The 21,595-nt window shown below is 33.8% G+C and overlaps 1 protein-coding gene across 2 annotated transcripts in view; it reads left to right on the top strand.

Annotated features, from left to right (window-relative positions):
• LOC149776730 (RAB6A-GEF complex partner protein 2-like) overlaps window positions 1-21,595 on the top strand; it is a 64,199-nt gene that overhangs the window by 34,649 nt on the left and 7,955 nt on the right. The window contains exons 1-7 of one of the 2 annotated variants that reach the window (XM_089941256.1): window positions 700-773; window positions 7,897-8,034; window positions 12,204-12,439; window positions 15,639-15,788; window positions 18,210-18,350; window positions 19,055-19,182; window positions 19,925-20,102. In XM_089941256.1, coding sequence (XP_089797382.1) covers window positions 7,940-8,034; window positions 12,204-12,439; window positions 15,639-15,788; window positions 18,210-18,350; window positions 19,055-19,182; window positions 19,925-20,102 — 928 coding nt within the window. In that variant the 5' untranslated portion in view covers window positions 700-773; window positions 7,897-7,939. Of the gene's footprint in view, window positions 1-699; window positions 774-7,896; window positions 8,035-12,203; window positions 12,440-15,638; window positions 15,789-18,209; window positions 18,351-19,054; window positions 19,183-19,924; window positions 20,103-21,595 lie in introns of those variants that run through there. The other variant, XM_089941257.1, reaches the window with a different exon arrangement.

Raw genomic sequence — 21,595 nt, 5'->3', positions numbered from 1 at the left:
AAAAATTGCGGTGGAGATCGATACAGAAGTTTGATGATATATTATAAACACAGAAAGAACATAAATCCCAAAATAGAAAAACCACCATCAGAACTTGAATATTACTTGAAACATAGAACAAATAAAAATGAAACAGATGAAGATGAAACAGATGAGGAAAAACGACAGCGAGAACGAGTTGAGAAATATTCATCAAACTTGGTATGGTGGTAAATTAATAGCAGCAGAGAGGGTACCTACCAACGTTGGTCGTCAAAAAAATAAACAAGAAATAAATAAACACGTAGAGTACTTTATTTTTTCAGCTACTATTTCGAACTGAGGTTTTATTAGCACAATCGGTCATTGCAAAAATAAACATCTCAAGGAAAGTTCATTTGTAAAATCTGGACCTTTCTACGAGATGATTTATTTGTTTGTTTTATTTGTTTTGTCGGAATTTTATGGTCTGTTCACCCTCTCTGCTGCTGCTCTTGTAGTAAATGTCAACTCAAATTAGTTCTTCTAAAGTGCAATAAATTTTCATAGCATAGTTAACGGATAGATGCAAAAAGTTGATTTCAATTTTTTTCACAAAATGTACGCAAAACGCAAATCACTAAACGAAACATTTGATTCGGTCGAGGAGAATGACACTTTTCCGGATTAATGTGACCAGTGTTTCAGTTTGTCCCTCATCCAAAGCGTCTGCAATAAGAAGGAAGGTAAGCGTTAAAAGGATCTTGAACTGACACAACTGATTATATGGTTTAGCACAAATTAGGCACGAATTTGTGGGTATTTTATTTGAGTTCATTAGTATAAGTGTTGTTTAGAATGCATGAACAATAACATTTTATGTATAGCATTGTTCAAATGATCAGTTCTTTATTAAAAAACGAAAGACTATTTTATAATATGGTGTAATCTGTTTTCGAGCAACACAGTTATTCGTTCAGTCGCTTTGCCATACTATCACGTTCAGCTATGTAGAAATTGTGAGTTTTCTTCCGCTTAAGATATTCATTTGATCTACTTTACTGTTCCCATACAACGAGCATATTGTAAGTGGCATAAGGGGATACATTGAACCCTCAATATTTGCTCACGTTGTCCGAGTTTCTTCTGATCTAGTCCTACAATGTAAGACAGCACATGTTTAATTTGTTTTAGTGCTATGTCTTACTATCCAAATAAAGGCCTTGTATAGCGTGTTCCGATGTCGTTGACATCGGAATGAGTAGTCAAAGTTTCAGGAATATCTCACTTGGCCACCTATTTCGACACTCTTCCATTAATTTATGTGTAATGAATATACTTACTGTGCTGTCTTTATCCTGGAAGAATGAAAATATGTCACTAGGGAATGGAAACATTTTCATGTTCCGTTGACATGAATTTGTTGCAATGCAATGGTAGCCGAGGGATGCCAAAGTATGTTTAAGTAGGTTCATGTGGGGGATATGTTTCTTGAATTAAATGAAACGTTTACAGTTCCAATAGGCATAATATATTATAATTAGTTTCCTTAAAGAATAATATTTCAACTTAAACTGTTTTTGGCATGATTGGCATTTTTTGCTTTCCAGCCAACTGAAATGTAGGCCAACGAAACTTGAACAAATAAATTAGTGGAAGAGTGTTGATATAGGCGGCCAAGTGTGGGAGATATTCCTGAAATTTACTACTCATTCCGGTGTCAGCCGACATCAGAACAGGCTATACAAGGCTGGAAAGTGATATTCATAAAGTGTACAAAAATATCCCACATTTTGACTGGAAATGCACAAGAAAATGTGATTTCTAAATGTCAACATGAAGACCCACACTATGACCTTCTTGAACCAGTAACCCAGAAAATCTGATTTACTATATATCGTTTAGAATCATACAAACAAATACACTGTATAAAAGATGGAAATGTATACTTTAAAACAATACTGCATTTTAATCCAAGTTTCCAATTTTGCAAGAAATTGTCCCACATGTACAAAATTGTCTGCTGGCCAACGTGTCGACTTGCCACTAGAACATAAATTCTCAAGACATTCCCCAGCATATAGTCTGTTTCTAAATTCTGTTGCAATTTTTCCCCAGATACAAGACGTAACACATTGCATCCTATTCATTGTTGTTTCTTTTCCACATAATAGATTATTTTTTATAAAATGATTGGTTTAGTTTGCTTCTTATGCCATTTATTGGCATTTTTACAGTTATAAACCTGATCTAATTACTTGACTGAACTGCTTACAGAACCAGTCCGAAGTAATGCATTGCATTTCTATAGTCTGATGGATAAACATGACATCTTTTCAAAGCTGTGCGCAGAATAGGCTGACATATCGCGAGTCAGGAAAACACATGGGTGTCCAAAATTAATATTATTTTGAACAGAATACTCTGGTCACAGTTGCCTTGTTTCAAATGGTAAGCATTGCTGTATTTTATTTTTGTCAGTTGGTCGAATTCAGTATGCATTTTGTTTCAATATTAGAGATGGAAACCTTATGTGCGCAGAAATACCCAACAGCATTGTGTGTGTGTATATATATATATATATATATATATATACAGGGCAGGATAGGCAATGAATAGTCATGTGTCCTACACTGTGAGATAGTGCCTAAGCCCCCTCCCCAAAAAAAATATATATGAGCATTTTTTGTTGCAGTGGTTTTTAAATCAGGTAGGCAGGTGATTTTTTTAAACAAAAATTTAATGTGATTGTTTTTTAGCATGGACAAAAATGTGCTAGGTTCAGCAGTGTGAAACGGATGGGTGGCCAAATGGAAGCTTGCAAGGTGGGGGGCTTAGTATTTAAATCCTACAGGCCTGTGTAGTTAGTATTGTAGTTAGTATTGGAGATGAGTATAACAATCTAGGTCATGATATGGTACATATCGTGGTTCTGGTGTTGTGATCCTCTTCATGATATTTACCATGATTTTTATGTTTCAAGACTTTTTACAAAATGGGTACCACTGATGATTTATTTGTCAGCTTATTTACAATAAATATTTTTCTTAGTGAGTTAAGAAATAAAAATAAAAAACACCCATTTGTATTAAAATTGTCTTTAAGTTCCAGTACACATTTCCTATCTGAAGAAATTTGATTCCTAATTTGCCTGTTCAAACCCTTTTGTTACATGCTCACCTAAACAAATTAATAGTATAGTGAAATCTGCTTTGTTAGGAATTGAATAATTATTTACTTTCTTCTGTGATTTATTAACAGCTGTGAACAAATTAAAACAATAGTAAAGAGACAACTTTATATGTGTGTGTTGGTATATATACAGGTATATAAAAAAATGGCTTTTGAAAAATTGGTTTCAAATGGTGATCCACCTATGGTGCAGTAATATTACATATCTAAATATTGTTTCAACATTAAGCTATGTTTCAACAGTAAGCTATCGCTTCTATAGCCTCTAAAACCAATACTCAAAAAAATCTTATAGCCCGACGCCCGGGGTCCCTCTAATTTTAGATCAGGCTTGTCCCATATTCTAAGTGAGGTTCCCCATGAGCTTGTCAAAATAAGTCTAATTTGCCTGAGGAAACTTTGATCGTGCTGATGAAATGTGTAAATGTATTTTCGAGATGTTGACATACTTGCCATAACACGTCACAGTCTAAATCAGATCACCACTGTCCTATGTGAAATTGAGATCTGATTTAATCAAATTGAAGCATGGTGTGTCATGCTAAAAATATGATTGTGTACTCCTAAACCCCCTGACACTGTCATGTTTTGAGAAAACACAATTTTCTTCAAAACAGAAAGAAAGAAAAAACACTTTCACTATGTGCCCATTTCATGTAGCATGTATAAATGGCAAACAGTCATGACTGGAGCTGATGTAAAACTATCCTTTGGGCAGTTTAAATAGCAGCAATTAAAGGCATGGAAGTCATATTAAACCACCAGTTCACATATTACCATAATTAATTGGCTGACAATAGCTAGTGAGATGTATTTGAAGACTGCAGTGGGTGAGCCTATTGTGCTAATTAGCATAGGTAAAATTGGGAAATGGAACAATCCATTATAGGTAAATCAAATAGATGCTAGATGTGTGTAAAAGAACAAAAGTTATTACATATCATTGCCTTGAATGAGAATGTTGAAGCCATCTGTATTTTGTTTTTGATAAATTTGTGAACAGCACCGACGTTTCTTTAATGTCGTATTTTACTAAATATATAGAATGCAAGGCATGATCATTTCAATTTTCGGAATAGTGTTCAAGTGTAATTCATTTTTTAAGTCGATTTAGGAAACAATTAACTATTAGCAAAGCCAATTAAAAGTAGATTTCAGAACTCTTGGTTAATCGAGTTTTACTTTGTGAAGCACAGCAGAAAAAAAGATTGGTGTGTGTGCTATTAATACTTTGCACATACTGCATACAAAACATCAACATAAGTCAACTCGGATCTGACCAGGATTCCCTCAGAGAATCCAGTAGAGAAGTTTGAACACCAGTCCCTAGTGAGTATTAAGATGAACACTAACGACACTTGCATTACCTTCAAACCCCTTTTGAACACCAAATTGAATTTATATTCAAACTGTAGCTATTGCAACATTGTGTGACAATATTAAAAAAGGGAAAATTTTGGGAATGTGGCATTGGAGTCCGGACCTGTGGAATTTCAGTCACATGTTGCTGTGTTTGTAGTGCTCTACTTTCTTCATTTAAACCATCTTTCTTAGACCGTTCTTGTGGCTTAGTGGTTAGAGCATCCGCCTCAGATGCTGGGGGTCATGGGTTCGAACCCTGGCCAAGTCATATCAAAGACTATAAAAAAATGGTACTAACAGCTGACTCACTAGGCGCTCAGCATTAAAAGGTTAGTTTCAGGACTGAATGGCCTGGTGTCAGGTTAATGAGAAGGGGTGGGACATGATGCTACGTGTCTGTGGCATGATGCCCCAGTGTTTGATAGCATTATAAACTGCCACACTGCAGACATCATAGCGATATGCCTGAAAATTTTGTGTAAAGCTACATTAAAAAAACAAAACACAAAACATCTTGTTTTAATAAGTGTATCTTATATTTATTTGATCAATATGAATGAAAATAGAAGTTCAAAATTATGTAATTATGGAGGCAACCCAAAGGGCTAAACAGATTATGGAGGCAAGCCAAAGGGCTAAACAAACAGATCGCAATGACCTACTAAAATATGGAAAGAAGGAAAAGGCTGATAGGATACCATTTATACTGACCTACCATCCAGACAACCCTAAAGTAGGTAAAATCATTGGGAAGCAGTGGTCAATCATGGAATTGTCAGACACACTAAAGTTAATACTCCCTAACAAACCTGTAGTGGTCTACCGGAGACCAAAAAACCTCAAAGACATTCTAGTCAGGGCGAAGATAATGCCAATCACTAATCAAGACCACCCTAGTCAATCTGGCCCTTGTGCAAAATAAAGGTGCAAAACCTGTCAACATATGATAGAGACCAGGACATTTTCTAGCACAGTGACTAGAGAAAAATTTAAAAAATTAAACATATATGGTCCAAACAAAAAGTACAATACAGAGAATGTGATTTATCTCATCACATGTAAGATCTGTAGCCTTCAGTATGTCGGAGAAACTGAAAACTACACAAAAGGATCAGCCTTCATAGATCTGATTGGATGACAAAGAAGCTTTACAAAGACCTGGTCGCAGAACACTTCTCCTCCCCTGGCCACACTTTCAGTGATATAACACTTATTGCAATTTCTCACAACCCCAACTGGAGTCCCCAAACCAGGAAAGAAAAGGAATCTAAGGAATCTTACTGGATACGTCACCTTATGACATTGAAACCAAGCAGTTTAAACCAAGAAGACTTGAAAAAGACAACCATGCACAAATAAAATTATCTTTTGCAGCCAACACATTTTCTTTTAAATAATTCTCTAAATTTGCTTAATAGCCTATGACTACTATAACAATGAAATATCCAGGATATAATCTGCGCTTACATAAATTTACATAAAATAATGTGTTGTTATGGCTCATCAATTTCTAGGTCAATACAATAATTTTCCAATATCAGCAACAAGCTGAAATAAACTAGTTGACACATATTAGAGTTAAAAGGTTGAATTCCTGTAGAAACAGCCATGTAAAGTTTCCAAACATAACTGTTTTTATGTTTTATTTGTTTGTCTTGTCTATGTTTTGTATTTGCCTTTGAAAAAGACTAATTAAAAGAGTTGAAAGCAGCCAGGCTAGCTAGATACTAGTTTCGCACTGTTCGTTGTCAGTTTATTGCATTTATCTTAATCAATCCCTGACACACATGATCCATTGCTGGATCCAGTGCACTTGAAGGGATTGTTATTCGCCATATGATTTATATTCTTTTTATATAGATATAGATATATATATATCTGATTTTTAAATTTCTCATTTTGATCATTTTACTGTTTATAGCTGGTGTAATAGCTGAGCACTAAGCTGATGTTTTCTATTATGTAGCGCAAATTTTCTGTTCATATGTTTATAGGAAGAATTATTGGATGAAATAAATACATTTTATTATATGCTCATTTTTTCCCCATTAACTTTACATTGTCAGAATCGTTCAATATTCCCCGATACTGAACGCGCGCGACAATACACATATAGCATTCACGTTAATAAAGGAACTACTTTCTTTTGTAAACAAACAATGGACTCAGACACCAGCACTTTTGATTTGTCATAGACCAGAGCAGCTTATGGGATTGTCATGTGTCTGTCATCCCTTACTCATATGTCCATTAGCACAAGTTTTGCATCATTCCAGCTCCTAAACTACATGGAGGATTGCCATAAAACTTGACACACACTTCATCCCTTGGTCTAGTTGGTCCTAGATGAAAATGGTGTTGCTCAGACATACAGGATTACCACCACTTTGACCCTCTTGAAATTGAAAGCTTGTTCTCATTACTCCTCCTGATTGGAAAGTCATAATGACGTGGAGTTTTCACATGAAGACTTTTTATGATGTTTAATTGGTCCTAAATGAAAACGTTGTCAATCTGATATCAAATATGACTGCCAGTGGCCATATTGGATATCTTGATTTTGCTACTCCTCTTAAGTGGATTGTCGTATCAGCATGGAAATTTTCATTAAAAGATCTCGTATGATCTCTAGTTTATTCTAAATGAAAAAGGTGCTGATCTGATGTCCAATATGACCAGTGCAGTGGCCATCTTGAAAATCTTGTTATCACTAATGCTGCTTAATGGATGGTCATATAAACATGGGATTTTACAAAACATTTTCTTCTGTTGACTAGTTTGTCTTGATGATGCCATTTAGACCTTCAGTATGTCTGTTACAGTGGCCATCTTGAAAATCTTATTATCACTATTTCTCCTATCTGGGTTGGTTATAGCAACATTGTTCTTTCACCAAAAGACTTCTTATGTCTGTTTGGTACTAAATAGAAATGTGGCCTGTCTAATATTGAATATGGCCACCATGGCATCCAGTTTTCTTTTTCATGTCACAACTTTGGTGTGACATTTACATTGTTTTGTTTTAACTGTGCAGTATACTTTTCTATTAAATGAATTTGTTGTACAACTTTTTTTTGGTGGGGGGAGGTTGGTTTGTTAATCATTTTCTCCTTCAAATATTTTCCCCAATCACATTTACATTAGGATATTAGCCTTCTACCTTCCCAGTGCAGCCATGCTAAAAAGATGAAAATTTTCTTTTTCCATCTAGTTCATACTGACAAAGGGCAAAACGTTTTGCCTATTACCTCCCTTTGCCCCAGCCAGGTGTTGCTGTTTTTTATAGCTTTGTTGCCTTGTGTATACACATGCAAAATTACATCCTGATATCCAGGCTAATATTCTACATTTTTATTTTTATTAATTTTTTCATACTAATCACAGAATGGGCTCAGATATGATTTGGGAAGAATCTTAAGAAACAGTCATGATTGAAGTCTGTACCAGCCTTCCCCGATCAGTTTTCCTGGCAGGGGAGACGATTCAGTGTTACATCACATGCACAAATACTAACCAGCAACAGTGAGTACCCTTGTTGAATATTGGTAATTTGTTTATTTTCACATAACCCCTGTGTTAGAGCTCTTTGTAGCTTATGAATCTGTCTGGATAATCAGCTGTGGTGTGTTAGATGGGATTCTAGCTGCTAAGAAAAGGAAGTCTGTTATAGAAGGCTGAATATTATTACATTCAAGGTAGAACAGTTTAGCTATTTAGAACAATGCTGTTGACCAAAATTATTATTATCTCCACTATTTTAATAGAAAGTACTATTTACTGGTTTATATGATTATCACTCTCGCCAGTTAGGGCTTTTTTATGACTTGCTAAAGACAATGTACATTAATAGGATTTTCAGTTTCAGAAAAAAACAGATCTGGATAGGCTATATTACCAAGGTCACAGAAGACAGCTTAAGCTTAATAACATTGGGTATCCAAGACTGTTTCTTGAGGGTCTGGAAAACAGAGGAGGATCAGATTTAGAACATTGGGTGTCCATGACTGTTTTTTGAGGGTGTAGAATACACAGGAGGCAGAGATTTAGAACATTGGGTGTCCAGGCTGTTTTTTGAGGGTGTAGAATACACAGGAGGCAGAGGTTTAGAACATTGGGTGTCTAGGACTGTTATTTTTGAGGGTGTAGAATACACAGAAGGCTGAGATTTAGAACATTGGGTGGCCAGGACTGTTTTTTGAGGGTGTAGAATACAAGAGGCAGAGGTTTAGAACATTGGGTGTCTAGGACTGTTATTTTTAAGGGTGTAGAATACACAGACGGCTGAGATTTAGAACATTGTGTGTCCAGGACTGTTATTTGAGAGTCTAGAATACACAGGAGGCTCAGATTTAGAACATTGGGTATCCAAGGCTGTTGTTTGAGTGTCTAGAATACACAGGAGGCAGAGCTGCAGAACATTGGGTGTCTAGGACTGTTATTTGAGGGTGTAGAATACACAATAGGTTGAGATTTAGAACATTGGGTGTCCAAGACTGTTTTTGAGGGTGTAGAATACAAAGGAGGCAGAGCTTTAGAACATTGGGTGTCCAAGACTGTTATTTGACTGTCTAGAAAACAAAAGGAGGCATAGCTTTAAAACACTGGGTGTCCAAGACTGTTATTTTAGGGTCTAGAATACAAAAGAGGCTGAGATTTAGAACATTGTGTGTCCAAGAGGGTTTAAATACACAGCAAATGCTTAACAAGAGCTCAGTAATATACTTTTTTATAGTGAAATATCTTGACTAATTGTCTGGAATACAAAATAATCAGGGTGTTATGAGTTTCATGGAGAGCATTTTTTATTATTATTTAGCTTACTGCAGATAATTTTAGACCAAATTGGTGTCATATAGTATGATACAAAACCATTTGTACACCAGTATTTATGTAGTTACCTGCACATAAGAATGTGTGTGCGTTTTCACACATTTGTGTATTTCTGTGTTTGTGGGCATGTATTATAGCCTCAGTAGTTAAGTGCAATCTGGTGGTCATTTGGGGGATTAGTAAAAACTGTTGTGCACTCTCAGTTCATTGATCTTCATGTGTATCATGTTTTGGTACTGTTATATATATTCGATTTAATTTATATTTGATTTAATTTAATTGTTTGTTTGTTAGTTTTAAAATTTTTTATTCCTTTACATGCTATTATAATGTAATTTTATTTACTGGATTTGACATTTTCCAGAAATTTTGTTTGACATGTTTTTGTAAACACCTAATAATAGAAACTTTGTATCTAATGCTGACCTAGTTACTGACCTTTATTCAGAATCAGTAAGAGCTGAAGTAAACAACGTTTTTATTTTTGTTTTTATTTTTTTCTCAGAATAAAGATTCATAAAGTGAAATCAAGCCCATACTTATGCTCTAAATTAATTTTTGGATAAAGACAGTTATAGAAATTTACACAGAATTCAAACACTGGAATATTATTTTCTGTGATTCAACAAAGAACTGTTGTCACATTAGTATAACACTAACCACAGCGTATGTCATCGCCTTCCATTTTGCATATCATTGGGATTCGAACTCAGTTTCATTAGGACTTTTTATTACTAGGACTTCTATTTTTGGATTTGATTCATAGAACCATAAATTCTTTTTCTCATTTTTACCTTGTTTTTCTAGGGAAATAAATTATTTGTTAAATTTTACAAAGCTTGTTGTCTTGACTCTTTTTTTTTGTTACGTTTTGTAAGAGTGTAAACATAACAGTACCCTATGGAAAATAATGTAGTCTCAGCATTCAAAATTCAGGGTAAGCTTTTGTTAATATATTTTAGTAATATTATCTCAAAGACTTTAATATATAATATGATGTATGTTGGTGTATTTTGAAGATTGGTCACTGTTCTGGATGACTTCCAGTTAGGTGATTGGAAAGATATAAAAACTCATTCTTTAATCAAGATGAAGTCATGCAGTGGGATATTGACATCTGAATCCTTTTATTAAAAAAGGTTTCACACTTATTTTGTAAATAACAAGTGACATGTAATATTGTTTTTTTTCAAACAAACAGGAATTGTTTACATTCTCATTCTCAGTTACCCAGAGCTAATACACTTTTCTACACCACGTTGAATACACCTGGGTACATTCAAGGATAAACGATTGGCTCTTATTTTGTTTATGCAGCAGCAATTTGAACAGTTTGATTGCATACAATACTGCTAATAAGTTTGTTTTTTACCATGTGATTTCAAGAGCATGAATAATATTAACCAGTCAGCCTTGTTCTTTCAGACATAATATGGTTGGTAATACCAAGGTCTTCATGTTTCTTGCTGCTGCATTTTATTATCACAGTGAAAAGAGTGCTGAATTTGCTATGAAGAACTGATTGTTTGATTTTATGTACCACCTGATAACTATCACAAACTGAGGCTTGAATATGTATTCAAAATTCTGGCTTTAATATGTATGCAGAACTGAGGTTTTGTATGCAAAGTTGAGGCTTGAAAATGTAGGCAAAATTGAGGCTTGTTTACATTGCAAAATTGAGGCTTGAGTATGTATGCAAAGTTAAGGCTTGAATATGTTGCAAAGTAGAGGCTTGAATATGTTGCAATGTTGAGGCTTGAATATGTGTGCAAAGTTGAAGCTTGAATATGGAAAGTTGAGGTTTGAATATGTTGCAAAGTTGAGGCTTGAATATGTTGCAATGTTGAGCTTGAATATGTGTGCAAGTTGAAGCTTGAATATGGAAAGTTGAAGCTTGAATATGTTGCAAAGTCAAGGCTTGAATATATTGCAAAGTTGAGGCTTAAATATGTGTGCAAGTTGAAGCTTGAATACATCACAATGTTGATTCTTGCTTGCTGATGTATCTTGGGCTGATAAATTTAGAAGAACAGAGTTTGTCAGGCATGGATAGCAGAGAATAGATAGCCTTTAGTTAGTTAACTCACTCTTTCATTGTACCATGTTATTTAATCAGTAAACTCACTCTCACATTGTGCCATGTTATTTAATCAGCAAACTCACTCTCACATTGTGCCATGTTATTTAATCAATAAACTCATTCTTGCATTGTGCCATGTTATTTAATCAGTAAACTCAGTCTTGCATTGTGCCATGTTATTGAATCAGCAAGCTCACTCTAGCAATTGTGCCATGTTTATTTAATCAGCAAACTCACTCTCACATTGTGCCATGTTTATTTAATCAGCAAACTCACTCTCACATTGTGCCATGTTTTTTAATCAGCAAACTCACTCTCACATTGTGCCATGTTATTTAATCTGCAAACTCACTTTCACATTGTGCCATGTTATTTAATTTGTAAACTCACTTTCACATTGTGCCATGTTATTTAATCTGCAAACTCAGTCTCACATTGTGCCATGTTTTTTAATCAGCAAACTCACTTTCACATTGTGCCATGTTATTTAATCTGCAAACTCACTTTCACATTGTGCCATGTTATTTAATCAGCAAATTCACTTTCACATTGTGCCATGTTATTTAATCTGCAAACTCACTTTCACATTGTGCCATGTTATTTAATCTGCAAACTCACTCTCACATTGTGCCATGTTATTTAATCAGTAAACTAACTCTTGCATTGTGTCATGCTACTTTAATTTGGCTTGGAATATTTAGGATATGTTGTTCAACCCTTGTTTTTATACATTTATCTGATTGCAGGTGTGCTAAACTTGTATGTTTAATATTTATAGGGATGGTGTTGACAGTCTATCCTGGGCAAGTGTTCAAATACATTGCCAGTGTTCAGTCAGTGAGAGTCGTGTTCATCTGATACGCACACATCAGCTTTCTGCAGAGGAGGTGTCCAGTAGCAGCAGTGACACATCATTTGCCCCCAGTAAAGGGGAACGAGGACTCACAGTGTTAGGAACAAAGCCAAAAATACTCTTCTGTGATCTAAAACTGGAACCTGGCGAAAGCAAGACCTGTGAGTACTTTACATAAGGCATCAGCAAAACCTTGAGAAATTCTCCTATTTTGTAAACATAAAACAGTATACATGGTTATGTGAAACCTTGGAGCCCAGGTATTTCATGCATTAATTTGTTTAAGTTTCTTGCAGTAATTACAAACTAGGTGTAAATACATGATTTATGCAATATTATTTGAGAAATATACATTTATAAAACCGATCTGAGCAATAGAAGTAACAGATAAAAGAAACATTACCTTCAACCAGGTGAAGATGAAAACTTGTATTGTAAAAGAATTATCCATAATAAGTAAAATAGTTTTCAGTTTGACTGTGAAAACACATTCTGATGTTGTCAGGTACAGTGGTTTTCATGTAAAATTTGCAACCGAAAGATGTTGAAAATTATATATTATAAGAAGAAGAAAAATTATTTTCAAAGTTTTCATAGAGTTAATGCATTATAACAAAACATTAAAATGCAGTTTTATTTGGAATTTGTTGAAGCAAGTTGCTTGGTATATACCTGCTTATAAGATCAGTCAAATTACAAACAACAACGATTCTGATCTGCCATATTATAATGAGCCTGTAGATTAGGGTCTGTGTTGTTTTACAGATTACTCCTAACAAACTTCACAGAACTAGACCTGCTGGCACATTATGCAATGGCAGATCTGGGTCTATGCATTTGGCAGTTGGCTTCATCTTATAAGTGAACATACACAGTATTGATATTTTTGAAGACTGACAAGAGATGGTGCATGCAACAGAATTGTTGCTGTGTTTTATGTCCAAGAAATCAATGCAAATTCAAGATGTTTCTCTTTTTCTTCAAAGTAATAATTGATACAAATAGGAAGGGAAATTTGTAGAATACTTCTTGCCAGCATGTAGTCCAGAATCATGGCATTACCACTTTATTCAAAAAAAGTCATTCATTACAATCACCGTTTACTTTTTATGACTGCTAACATAAGCGACATAGGTGAATACATACATAAGGTTTCATGATTATATATGTAACACTGTAGCATAAACTGCTTGATGTAAATGTAAAGAAAATAAGACACTATTCAGCAAGGTATGAAATTTACATGCATGTAATTTCTACTTACTTTGCATTTGCCTGTGGTGATTTCAAATGTGAGCACACCCATCAAATGTCATGACTGTTTATAAAAATGTGTCTACTATCACTTTGACCAACTTTGGCTGAAAGTTCGTCATACCCTCCAAGGACAAAGTATGATGTGATAATTGGATTGGTCAATCAACAGCCACTGGAGACTTCACTCATGCAGTACAATGCAGTCTGATACATGTGTGAACACCAAGAGGTTTTGACATCCTTTGTGACAGTAATCATGACTGATGGATTGATATACATTGTGACAGTAGTCATGATTGATGGATTGACATACTTTGTGATATTAATCTTGGTTGATGGATTGATATACATTATGACAATAATCATGATTGATGGATTTACATACTTTTTGACGGTAATCAAAATTGATGGATTGATATACCTTGTGAAAATAATCATGACTGATGGATTGACATACTTTGTGAGAGTAATGAATGATGGATTGACATACTTTGTGACAATAATGATTGATGGATTTATATACTTTGTGATGATAATGAATGATGGATTGACATACTTTGTGACAATAATGATTGATGGATTTATATACTTTGTGACAATAATGAATGATGGATTGACATACTTTGTGACAATAATGATTGATGGATTTATATACTTTGTGACAATAATGAATGATGGATTGACATACTTTGTGACAATAATGATTGATGGATTTATATACTTTGTGATGATAATGAATGATGGATTGACATACTTTGTGACAATAATCATGATTGATAAATTGGCATGCTTTTTTTGACAATAATCAAGATTGATGGATTGAAATAATTTGTGACAATAATCAAGATTGATGGATTAACATACTTTATGACAATAATAATGATTGATGGATATTCATACATTGTGATAGTAATCATAATTAATGGATTCACCTAATATTGTGACAGTAATCATGATTAGTGGATAAATGTAACTACAAAAAATTTTGAAAACTCTTGTGCTCAATAATCACCTACTTTTAGCAGCTAACAGGGAAAAATAAATGTGCCTTTTGAGTGCCCTACTGCCCCTTACCAGTCTATTTAAACCTATAAAGTGCTTTTTTAGTTCCCCACTGCCCCTTACCAGTCTATTTAAACCTATTGAGTGGCTGATATATCTGGGTCTAAAATCCATGCCTAAAGATGTCCAAGAAGCAGACTAGATGAATTTTTGTATGGATTTGTTTTCTTCTCTTTAGATATCACATTTTTTGAAAACCAGTTGGCTTGATATAATCAATCCCTCTCCCCAACTAAACATGCAGAGAAAGGGGATGTCATGTCATAAGTGAGAGATTGATTTTTGTTGGGTTTACTGTTCTCTGTACATCATGCATATGAGTATACCATTCTCCAGTTATATCCAACTTCTGAATAAGGCTGGTAAATACAATCAAATATTATCAGGTACACTGTTGTATTTACATCATGTGTGTTGAATATGCCATTCATCTATTATACTCAACCTTCTGCACATGATTCATCTATTATACCTGACCTTCCACACACTATTCTTCTCTTATACTCAACTTTCAGAACACCATTCTTCTATTATACTCAACCTTCACTTGACAGAGACAGCCTAATACTGTTGGGTACACAGTTATGTTTATTTAATCATGCATGTTGGATATACCATTCTCTAATTATACTCAGCCTTCACTTGAATTGGGCTGAAAAGACATTCTAATACTGTTGGGTAGTACACTGTTCTTTTACATCATTCATGTTGGATACACCATTCTCTAATCATTCTCTAATTATATACAACCTTCACTTGAATTAGGCTGAAAAGACAGTCCAGTTTTGTCACATACTGTTTATGCATGCCAGTTAGACCATTCTCCTCTTAGAGTCAATCTTTCTTGAATGAAACTGAGTAAAATAGTCAAATAAGAAAGTCTTTAACTTAAAAAGTCGTTTACATCAATAAATAAAAACAACCCCAAAATACCTATACTTAATAAATAAAGTCCTATAAATATTATGCTCAGAGAATCCTCATATGACCTAGAAGTTTTGCAAGAATCACTCTATTGATAATATGTACACATACTTTCAGATATATATGAGGAATCTCTACCAGTAGAAGCACCACCATCTTTCCGAGGTCAGGCTGTCAAATACTCATACAAGGTCACAATTGGAACACAGAAGTTAAATGAACCCACAAAGTTACTAAGGATTCCATTCCGAGTGCTAGTTCTTTATGGTAGTTCATCACATTTATATTTATTGGTGTCTGTATAACATGTCATGAACATTGTGTCATACTGTGACTCACCTAGCAAGGCCACATAATGACAAACTGTAAAATAAGCGTTATGGAAAAATCATGTTTAGAAGACATGAAATTTTATCAGGATTATTGACACATCTAGTATGTGACTCTAAGTAGCAAATAACTGCAAACTCTTGATTTCTTGATATAGATCTGTTTAACAGCACTCCAAAACAGTTTAAGTTTTTAAAATATCTCTATTAGAAAATAAGTTATGCAACTTTTAAGTTCCAAAATATTTACAAATTTCTTGAATTTGTGTCTTATATACATTTATTCAGATTATGCGGCTGTCATGGAACTGAAGTAAAATGTTCTTTCCATAAAAAAAATGTTATAACTTTCTTTTTTGTTGAGATATTATTATGAAATTTGATATTCTGATTGCATTTTTCTTGCTGAATTCATTGCTCTCATTAAATCTGTTGTCTGACTTCAGTATTTTAATTTATAAATGAAAAGCTTATAAACACTTCACAATTTTTATGACATTTAACTTAATACAAATATATCACATTAGCAATAGTTCATATGTATGTAAAACAACTTCGAAAACAAAACAAATGCAATGTTTATTCATAATTGTTATTGAAACAATGTTGCAAGACCTAATTTCATGAATTGGATTCAAGTTGGTTTCACCTTCTAAATCCTGTGATGTTATATTTAACTCTTTGCAGAATGGACCAGGGAATGCTGTCATCTTTCACTTAGAACAAACGTTTCAATATCATATACCTGCAAAATAATTTATCACTTTCAGACTTTGTATTTTTTGTTTTGTATTTTGAAAACGTTGATCCTATCAAATGTTATCAGTGCATTGGGAATTTAAGAACCCACTTTAAGTGTGCAGTAAGTTACTTTGCTACGCTTGTCAAAGTATTAAAAAAAAATTATCATACTGAAACTTTGCATTTGTCTGATAGTGATGCGATTTTTTATCATTATTTCACCAGACAATGTCTCATTACAAAATTTAAACAAATGCAATAACATAATGAATATAAGGTTGAACATATTTTAATACCGATAACCGTTTGTCAGTTCAGATATTTACAGCATTGACAACTTGAGCCTATTTATAAGTGGACAAAAATCTATGCTTTACTTGTTCATATTGCGACTTTATACTGTCTAACCATACAACAAGTATTAATACGATAAAAACTGTTTTAAAAAATCATCTTTGCATGTTCTTCAGGCACACCAATTTGTATGAAATTAATAATAAGTTTAGTTTTGGAACATCAGTTGTGGAAAAGTTAACATCGTTATCAGCTGTTAGAAAATTCAAATCTGGTGGACATTGTCGACACAGGGAGATTCAGATGTTTTAAAAATTCAGTGCTCGTTGCAGTTGGTTTATAAACATTTCTGATATATAGATTTGGTAGCAAAATAAAGCTTGGAATATGCCAGTTTTGATGATATATGATGCATTTATTTAAATTGCCAAACTTTTGGTCAAATCTGTGTAAACTTTGATTGATTATTCCTTTATGTAGGAGTATCATAGGAACGTGCTACAACCACAGACCGAACTGTTTACATCTCCTCTGATTGGATTGAATATTTCATGAATATTCATGAAGTTTTAATAATTTGCATTTTGTAACAAAGAAGATAGGTGTCACGTGACTGCAGCAAGATCAGCACTTATTACCAATGACACATGAAATCTGTTACTTTCGGTGATTATAAAGTAATAATTCCATTATTATAGCATCAAATATAAAAAGAAGACACGCCCATTATAGATAATTTTATTAGCTTTTACAATATATAAAATACTTGTGCATGGATCAGATTTCTAAGGATGTTATTTCAATTTTGCTAAATGTGTATTTATATACTTGTGTGTGGATCAGATTTCTAATGAAGTTATTTCAATTTTACTATATGTATATGAACATATTTGTACAGGGATCAGATTTTGTATGAAGTTGGCAACATTGTACTATATTTATATCTTTATGTTATGTCAGTGTTGCAATATTTATATTTGTATATTTATGCAGAGATGAAATATTGATCAAGTTATTACAATTTTACAATAATTATCTGTTTATACAGAGATCCTGACAAAGCTACAAAAAAATCAGTTTGATATCAACTGTAATGATCTTTTATATTTATTTTCATGCCCTATAGTGCCATGGAAGGAACTTGTGTCCAAGATGTGAACTAATGGTCATGGGCACTAGTGTGCAGTATAATATGAACCCTGCTTTACAGAGACTGATGTATCTCTGCTCACCATTAATGGTTTATCATTCAGACTTCAGTTGTCTTTCTCCCATGAATGTTGGTTAGCGATTTTATTTCATATCATCTGCTTTGTTATTCCAGGTCTGAATGACCTGAGTGTGTATACAGACAATGGTGAGGTCACACCAACCAACCCTTTCCTCAAAACACAACAGAAGGAGAACACTGTACTGGATATAGCCATGCAGGTGCTTGCCACCATCACAGCTAGAAAGGCACCCCGTAAGTTCAGTATAGAAGCAAACCATAGTTGGCATCATAACCTGACATGTTAATCAGGGACAACATGAACATTGATTTGTTGATTGAATAGATCTTTTTTGGGCTGTGGTTTATTCCAGAGTGGGGAAGAGGTGGGGGAGTTTGTCACTTTTTGCTAGCTTATTGTTGTGAATGCTTTTTACAACCTTAAAAAATCCTTGTATCCAAGATATTTCCTTGAAAAGTCCTTGAACTTCAATAAAGTTGGTTTTATTTTAAGCCTTTGTAAAGGAAAACAACACATGAAGAATGAATAAAATATATAACTCTTAAATTTAGAATTGTTATTTATGTATTGTCCAAAAGTAATTAATAAATGGGATAACATTTGGCAGGTCAAATATCATAAAGACTGGTAGATGACAAAGTAACATATGGACAGTCACAATGTTTTATATCCATACGACAAAATACTCTTTGAAAGCTTTTAGATGTTCCCAAAATTTCTTGGGAAAACAAATTTCCAGGGCTGTATGAACCATGTATCCATTTTATCAAAACTTGTGCATAAAATTTCTGTTACGATACTTAGTTATAAAGTGTAACTGAAATGTACTAGTAACTAGATGTGTAAGTGAAGAGATAACCTGTGTTCCTTTAGATAAAATTAAACTATCATGGATTTAGTTGATTAAATTTTCTTTCTGACATGTCTTCCTTTCCAGATTCATACAACATAACAAATGCAAGAGGCAAGGTAGCAAAGTGCATTTTGTTCAAACAGGCATATAAGCTGGGAGAGGACATAATCGGGATCTTTGATTTCAAAGATGGAACAGTGCAGTGTGTTCAGGTAGGTTAGAAAAGAGCTATGAACCATGGAGCTTGAAAATCTTATTATGGTCTGATTGCCCAGAATTAAGATTGATTTTTTCCCTCATATTCAATGAATATTTAGGGCGAGTGACAAAATATTACTTACTAATCAAAATTTGTTACTTGTCAGGCTGTTAGACAATGAATTTGTCTCTCATAGGATTCAATCACAATTCTTGCGCAGATTTGTTGCTTTAAAATTTATTTTGCCAACCAGTTTCTTGACATATTGCAAATTTGTTTATGCTTGTTGTTGTTGATTTTGTTAGGTATAACTGAAAATGACATTTTCATGGGTAATTCCTGAATGGCTAGAGAATCCTACCTTCCTCAAGGATGAAACACTTTTCATTGTGTCACATCGTTCATGATACTAGAGCATGGTGATGATAACTGGTTTGCTTGTCAGAGCCAAACTCACAACTTTTGCATGTGGTTATGCATTTTCTTTTCAACACCGTTATGATGTTTTAGTTTGAAGCACTCTGTCTGTTCATACAAGTTTGTTAATTTTCTTTGTTATTACTGTTTTATCATTTTTTAAAATCATTGAAAGAATTTTTTGAATAATATTGTCCAACTTAGGACATAATAGAGAATTTTCTGTCTTACAGTTTATAGGTGCTTTAAAAAAAATCCACTTCAGCTTTCAGAATATGTAGAACTTTATACCATAACTTTCAAGTATGTAAAACTATTCATAGTTTTTTATTTTACAGTATTCTGTGACCCTACAAAGTGAGGAACAAATTTCAGAAGAATGCAGAAAGAAGCCTAATCAAGGAACAGCCATAACTTCCTATGTTCGTCACCAGGAGACATGTCTCCACACTGAGAAGTCCTATATCAGCATACCAGTCCCACTGACTGCTACTCCTGGCTTCATCACAGATATAGGTAAAAAATATAAAAACAACTTGAAAATGGATATAAGTCACCTAACAACTTTTAAAGCAAAAATTATCAGTTTCAGAGGTCAGTGTATTAGGATCAGTTTTTATTGATTAATTAAGATTATTTCTTGAAAACATATTACTGTGTGAAACAAATGTGTGTAAAAAATATTGCTTATTATCTGTTTTTCATTCAGGCCGTCTAACAACAGAAGGTATACAATAGTCTAGTATGTTTCCTGTAAATGAGCGTCATAGTGCCATGTCATCTCTGCAGTTTGTTCTGTATGTTGGATGACACTTTCCAGTGGTGGGTTTGATGTTCTGAAGCACACATGTGTAGTTTTCATTCCATATTGCCGCCACATATATTTAACATGACAGTTTATATTTTAAGTCAGTATATGGAATTTTCCCTTCAAAAACTAGGTCACTTGACAGTTTAGGTGGCTTTTCCTGCCCTTTCTTTACCCTATGTATGAATGTGACTATGAAACCAACAGTACATTATGTTTTTTTTCCCAATTTTATGAGTCCCTGTTTGACTTGAAACTTTGTCCCCAAAGTTTGTTTCAGCCTAATAACTTTTGCAGGACTTATTGCATTTAAGTCAAATTTGGAATTAAACTTTATATTGAAGAGACCTCTGTCAAGGTTGATTTTCACTATTTTTGGACAAATTTGATACAGCTATGGCCCTTGTGTGGCAGAATTTTGCTTTTCCATTTCATTTCTGCTTGGTAACTTTGGATGACTTCTTGCATTTTAGTCAGATTTAGTATGAGGCTTGACATTAAAAAGATCTAGGTCAGGTTTGATTTTTACAGTTTTCTGGTAGAATTTGAAGGAGTTATAGCCCATTTTCCTCCTATGAATGCATTCCCTGATCATGATAACGTTAGGAAAAATCTTTGCTACCTCTCAAATGCAGCCGTTCCAGAATGAAATGAATGCTCTTTACCATATAGAGATCAATAAACAAAGGGAAGAAACTCTTATCAATTACTTCCCCTTACCACACACTAGGTAGCAACCTATCAACCAGATGTTTACCAGTTTTAACTTTTACCCTGTGCAGCTGACATCATCTGATATCAACTCTCTTATCCGATAAAATCAGTGTTATTTCCGTCCACCCATCTAGAAATTGTTTATGACAGTATTTTTAAGAATATTTGCAGTTTGTAGACTTCATTTTTTTCTGAGCTTGTGCTGCAACATTATCATCAGTGCTTGTTGGTTGTTTATTCATGGAAACTGCTTGTATTTTCTTATTGTTTAGTAACAAGTGTTGTTTTTGTTATGTGTGAACACTTACACATTGTTATTTTACATCATTTTGCCATTCTTGTTATTTCAGTTAAAACAAAAAATTAGAAGTGTAAAAGATGCAAAGTCAGCAAGGATATGTGCCTCACCTGCACTAAGTATTCATCTGGTTTACTATGCATTGTCTGTGCAAAGTGGTCAGAAGGGGTACAAGAGCTTAAAGATAAA

The sequence above is a fragment of the Sinohyriopsis cumingii genome, chromosome 18 (assembly GCF_028554795.1).
Source record: "Sinohyriopsis cumingii isolate HCF-2022 chromosome 18, ASM2855479v2, whole genome shotgun sequence".
NCBI classification, from domain to species: Eukaryota; Metazoa; Mollusca; class Bivalvia; order Unionida; family Unionidae; genus Sinohyriopsis; species Sinohyriopsis cumingii.
The sequence above is the reverse complement of the archived record's forward strand: the minus strand, read 5'-3'. Positions and strand labels throughout refer to the sequence as shown.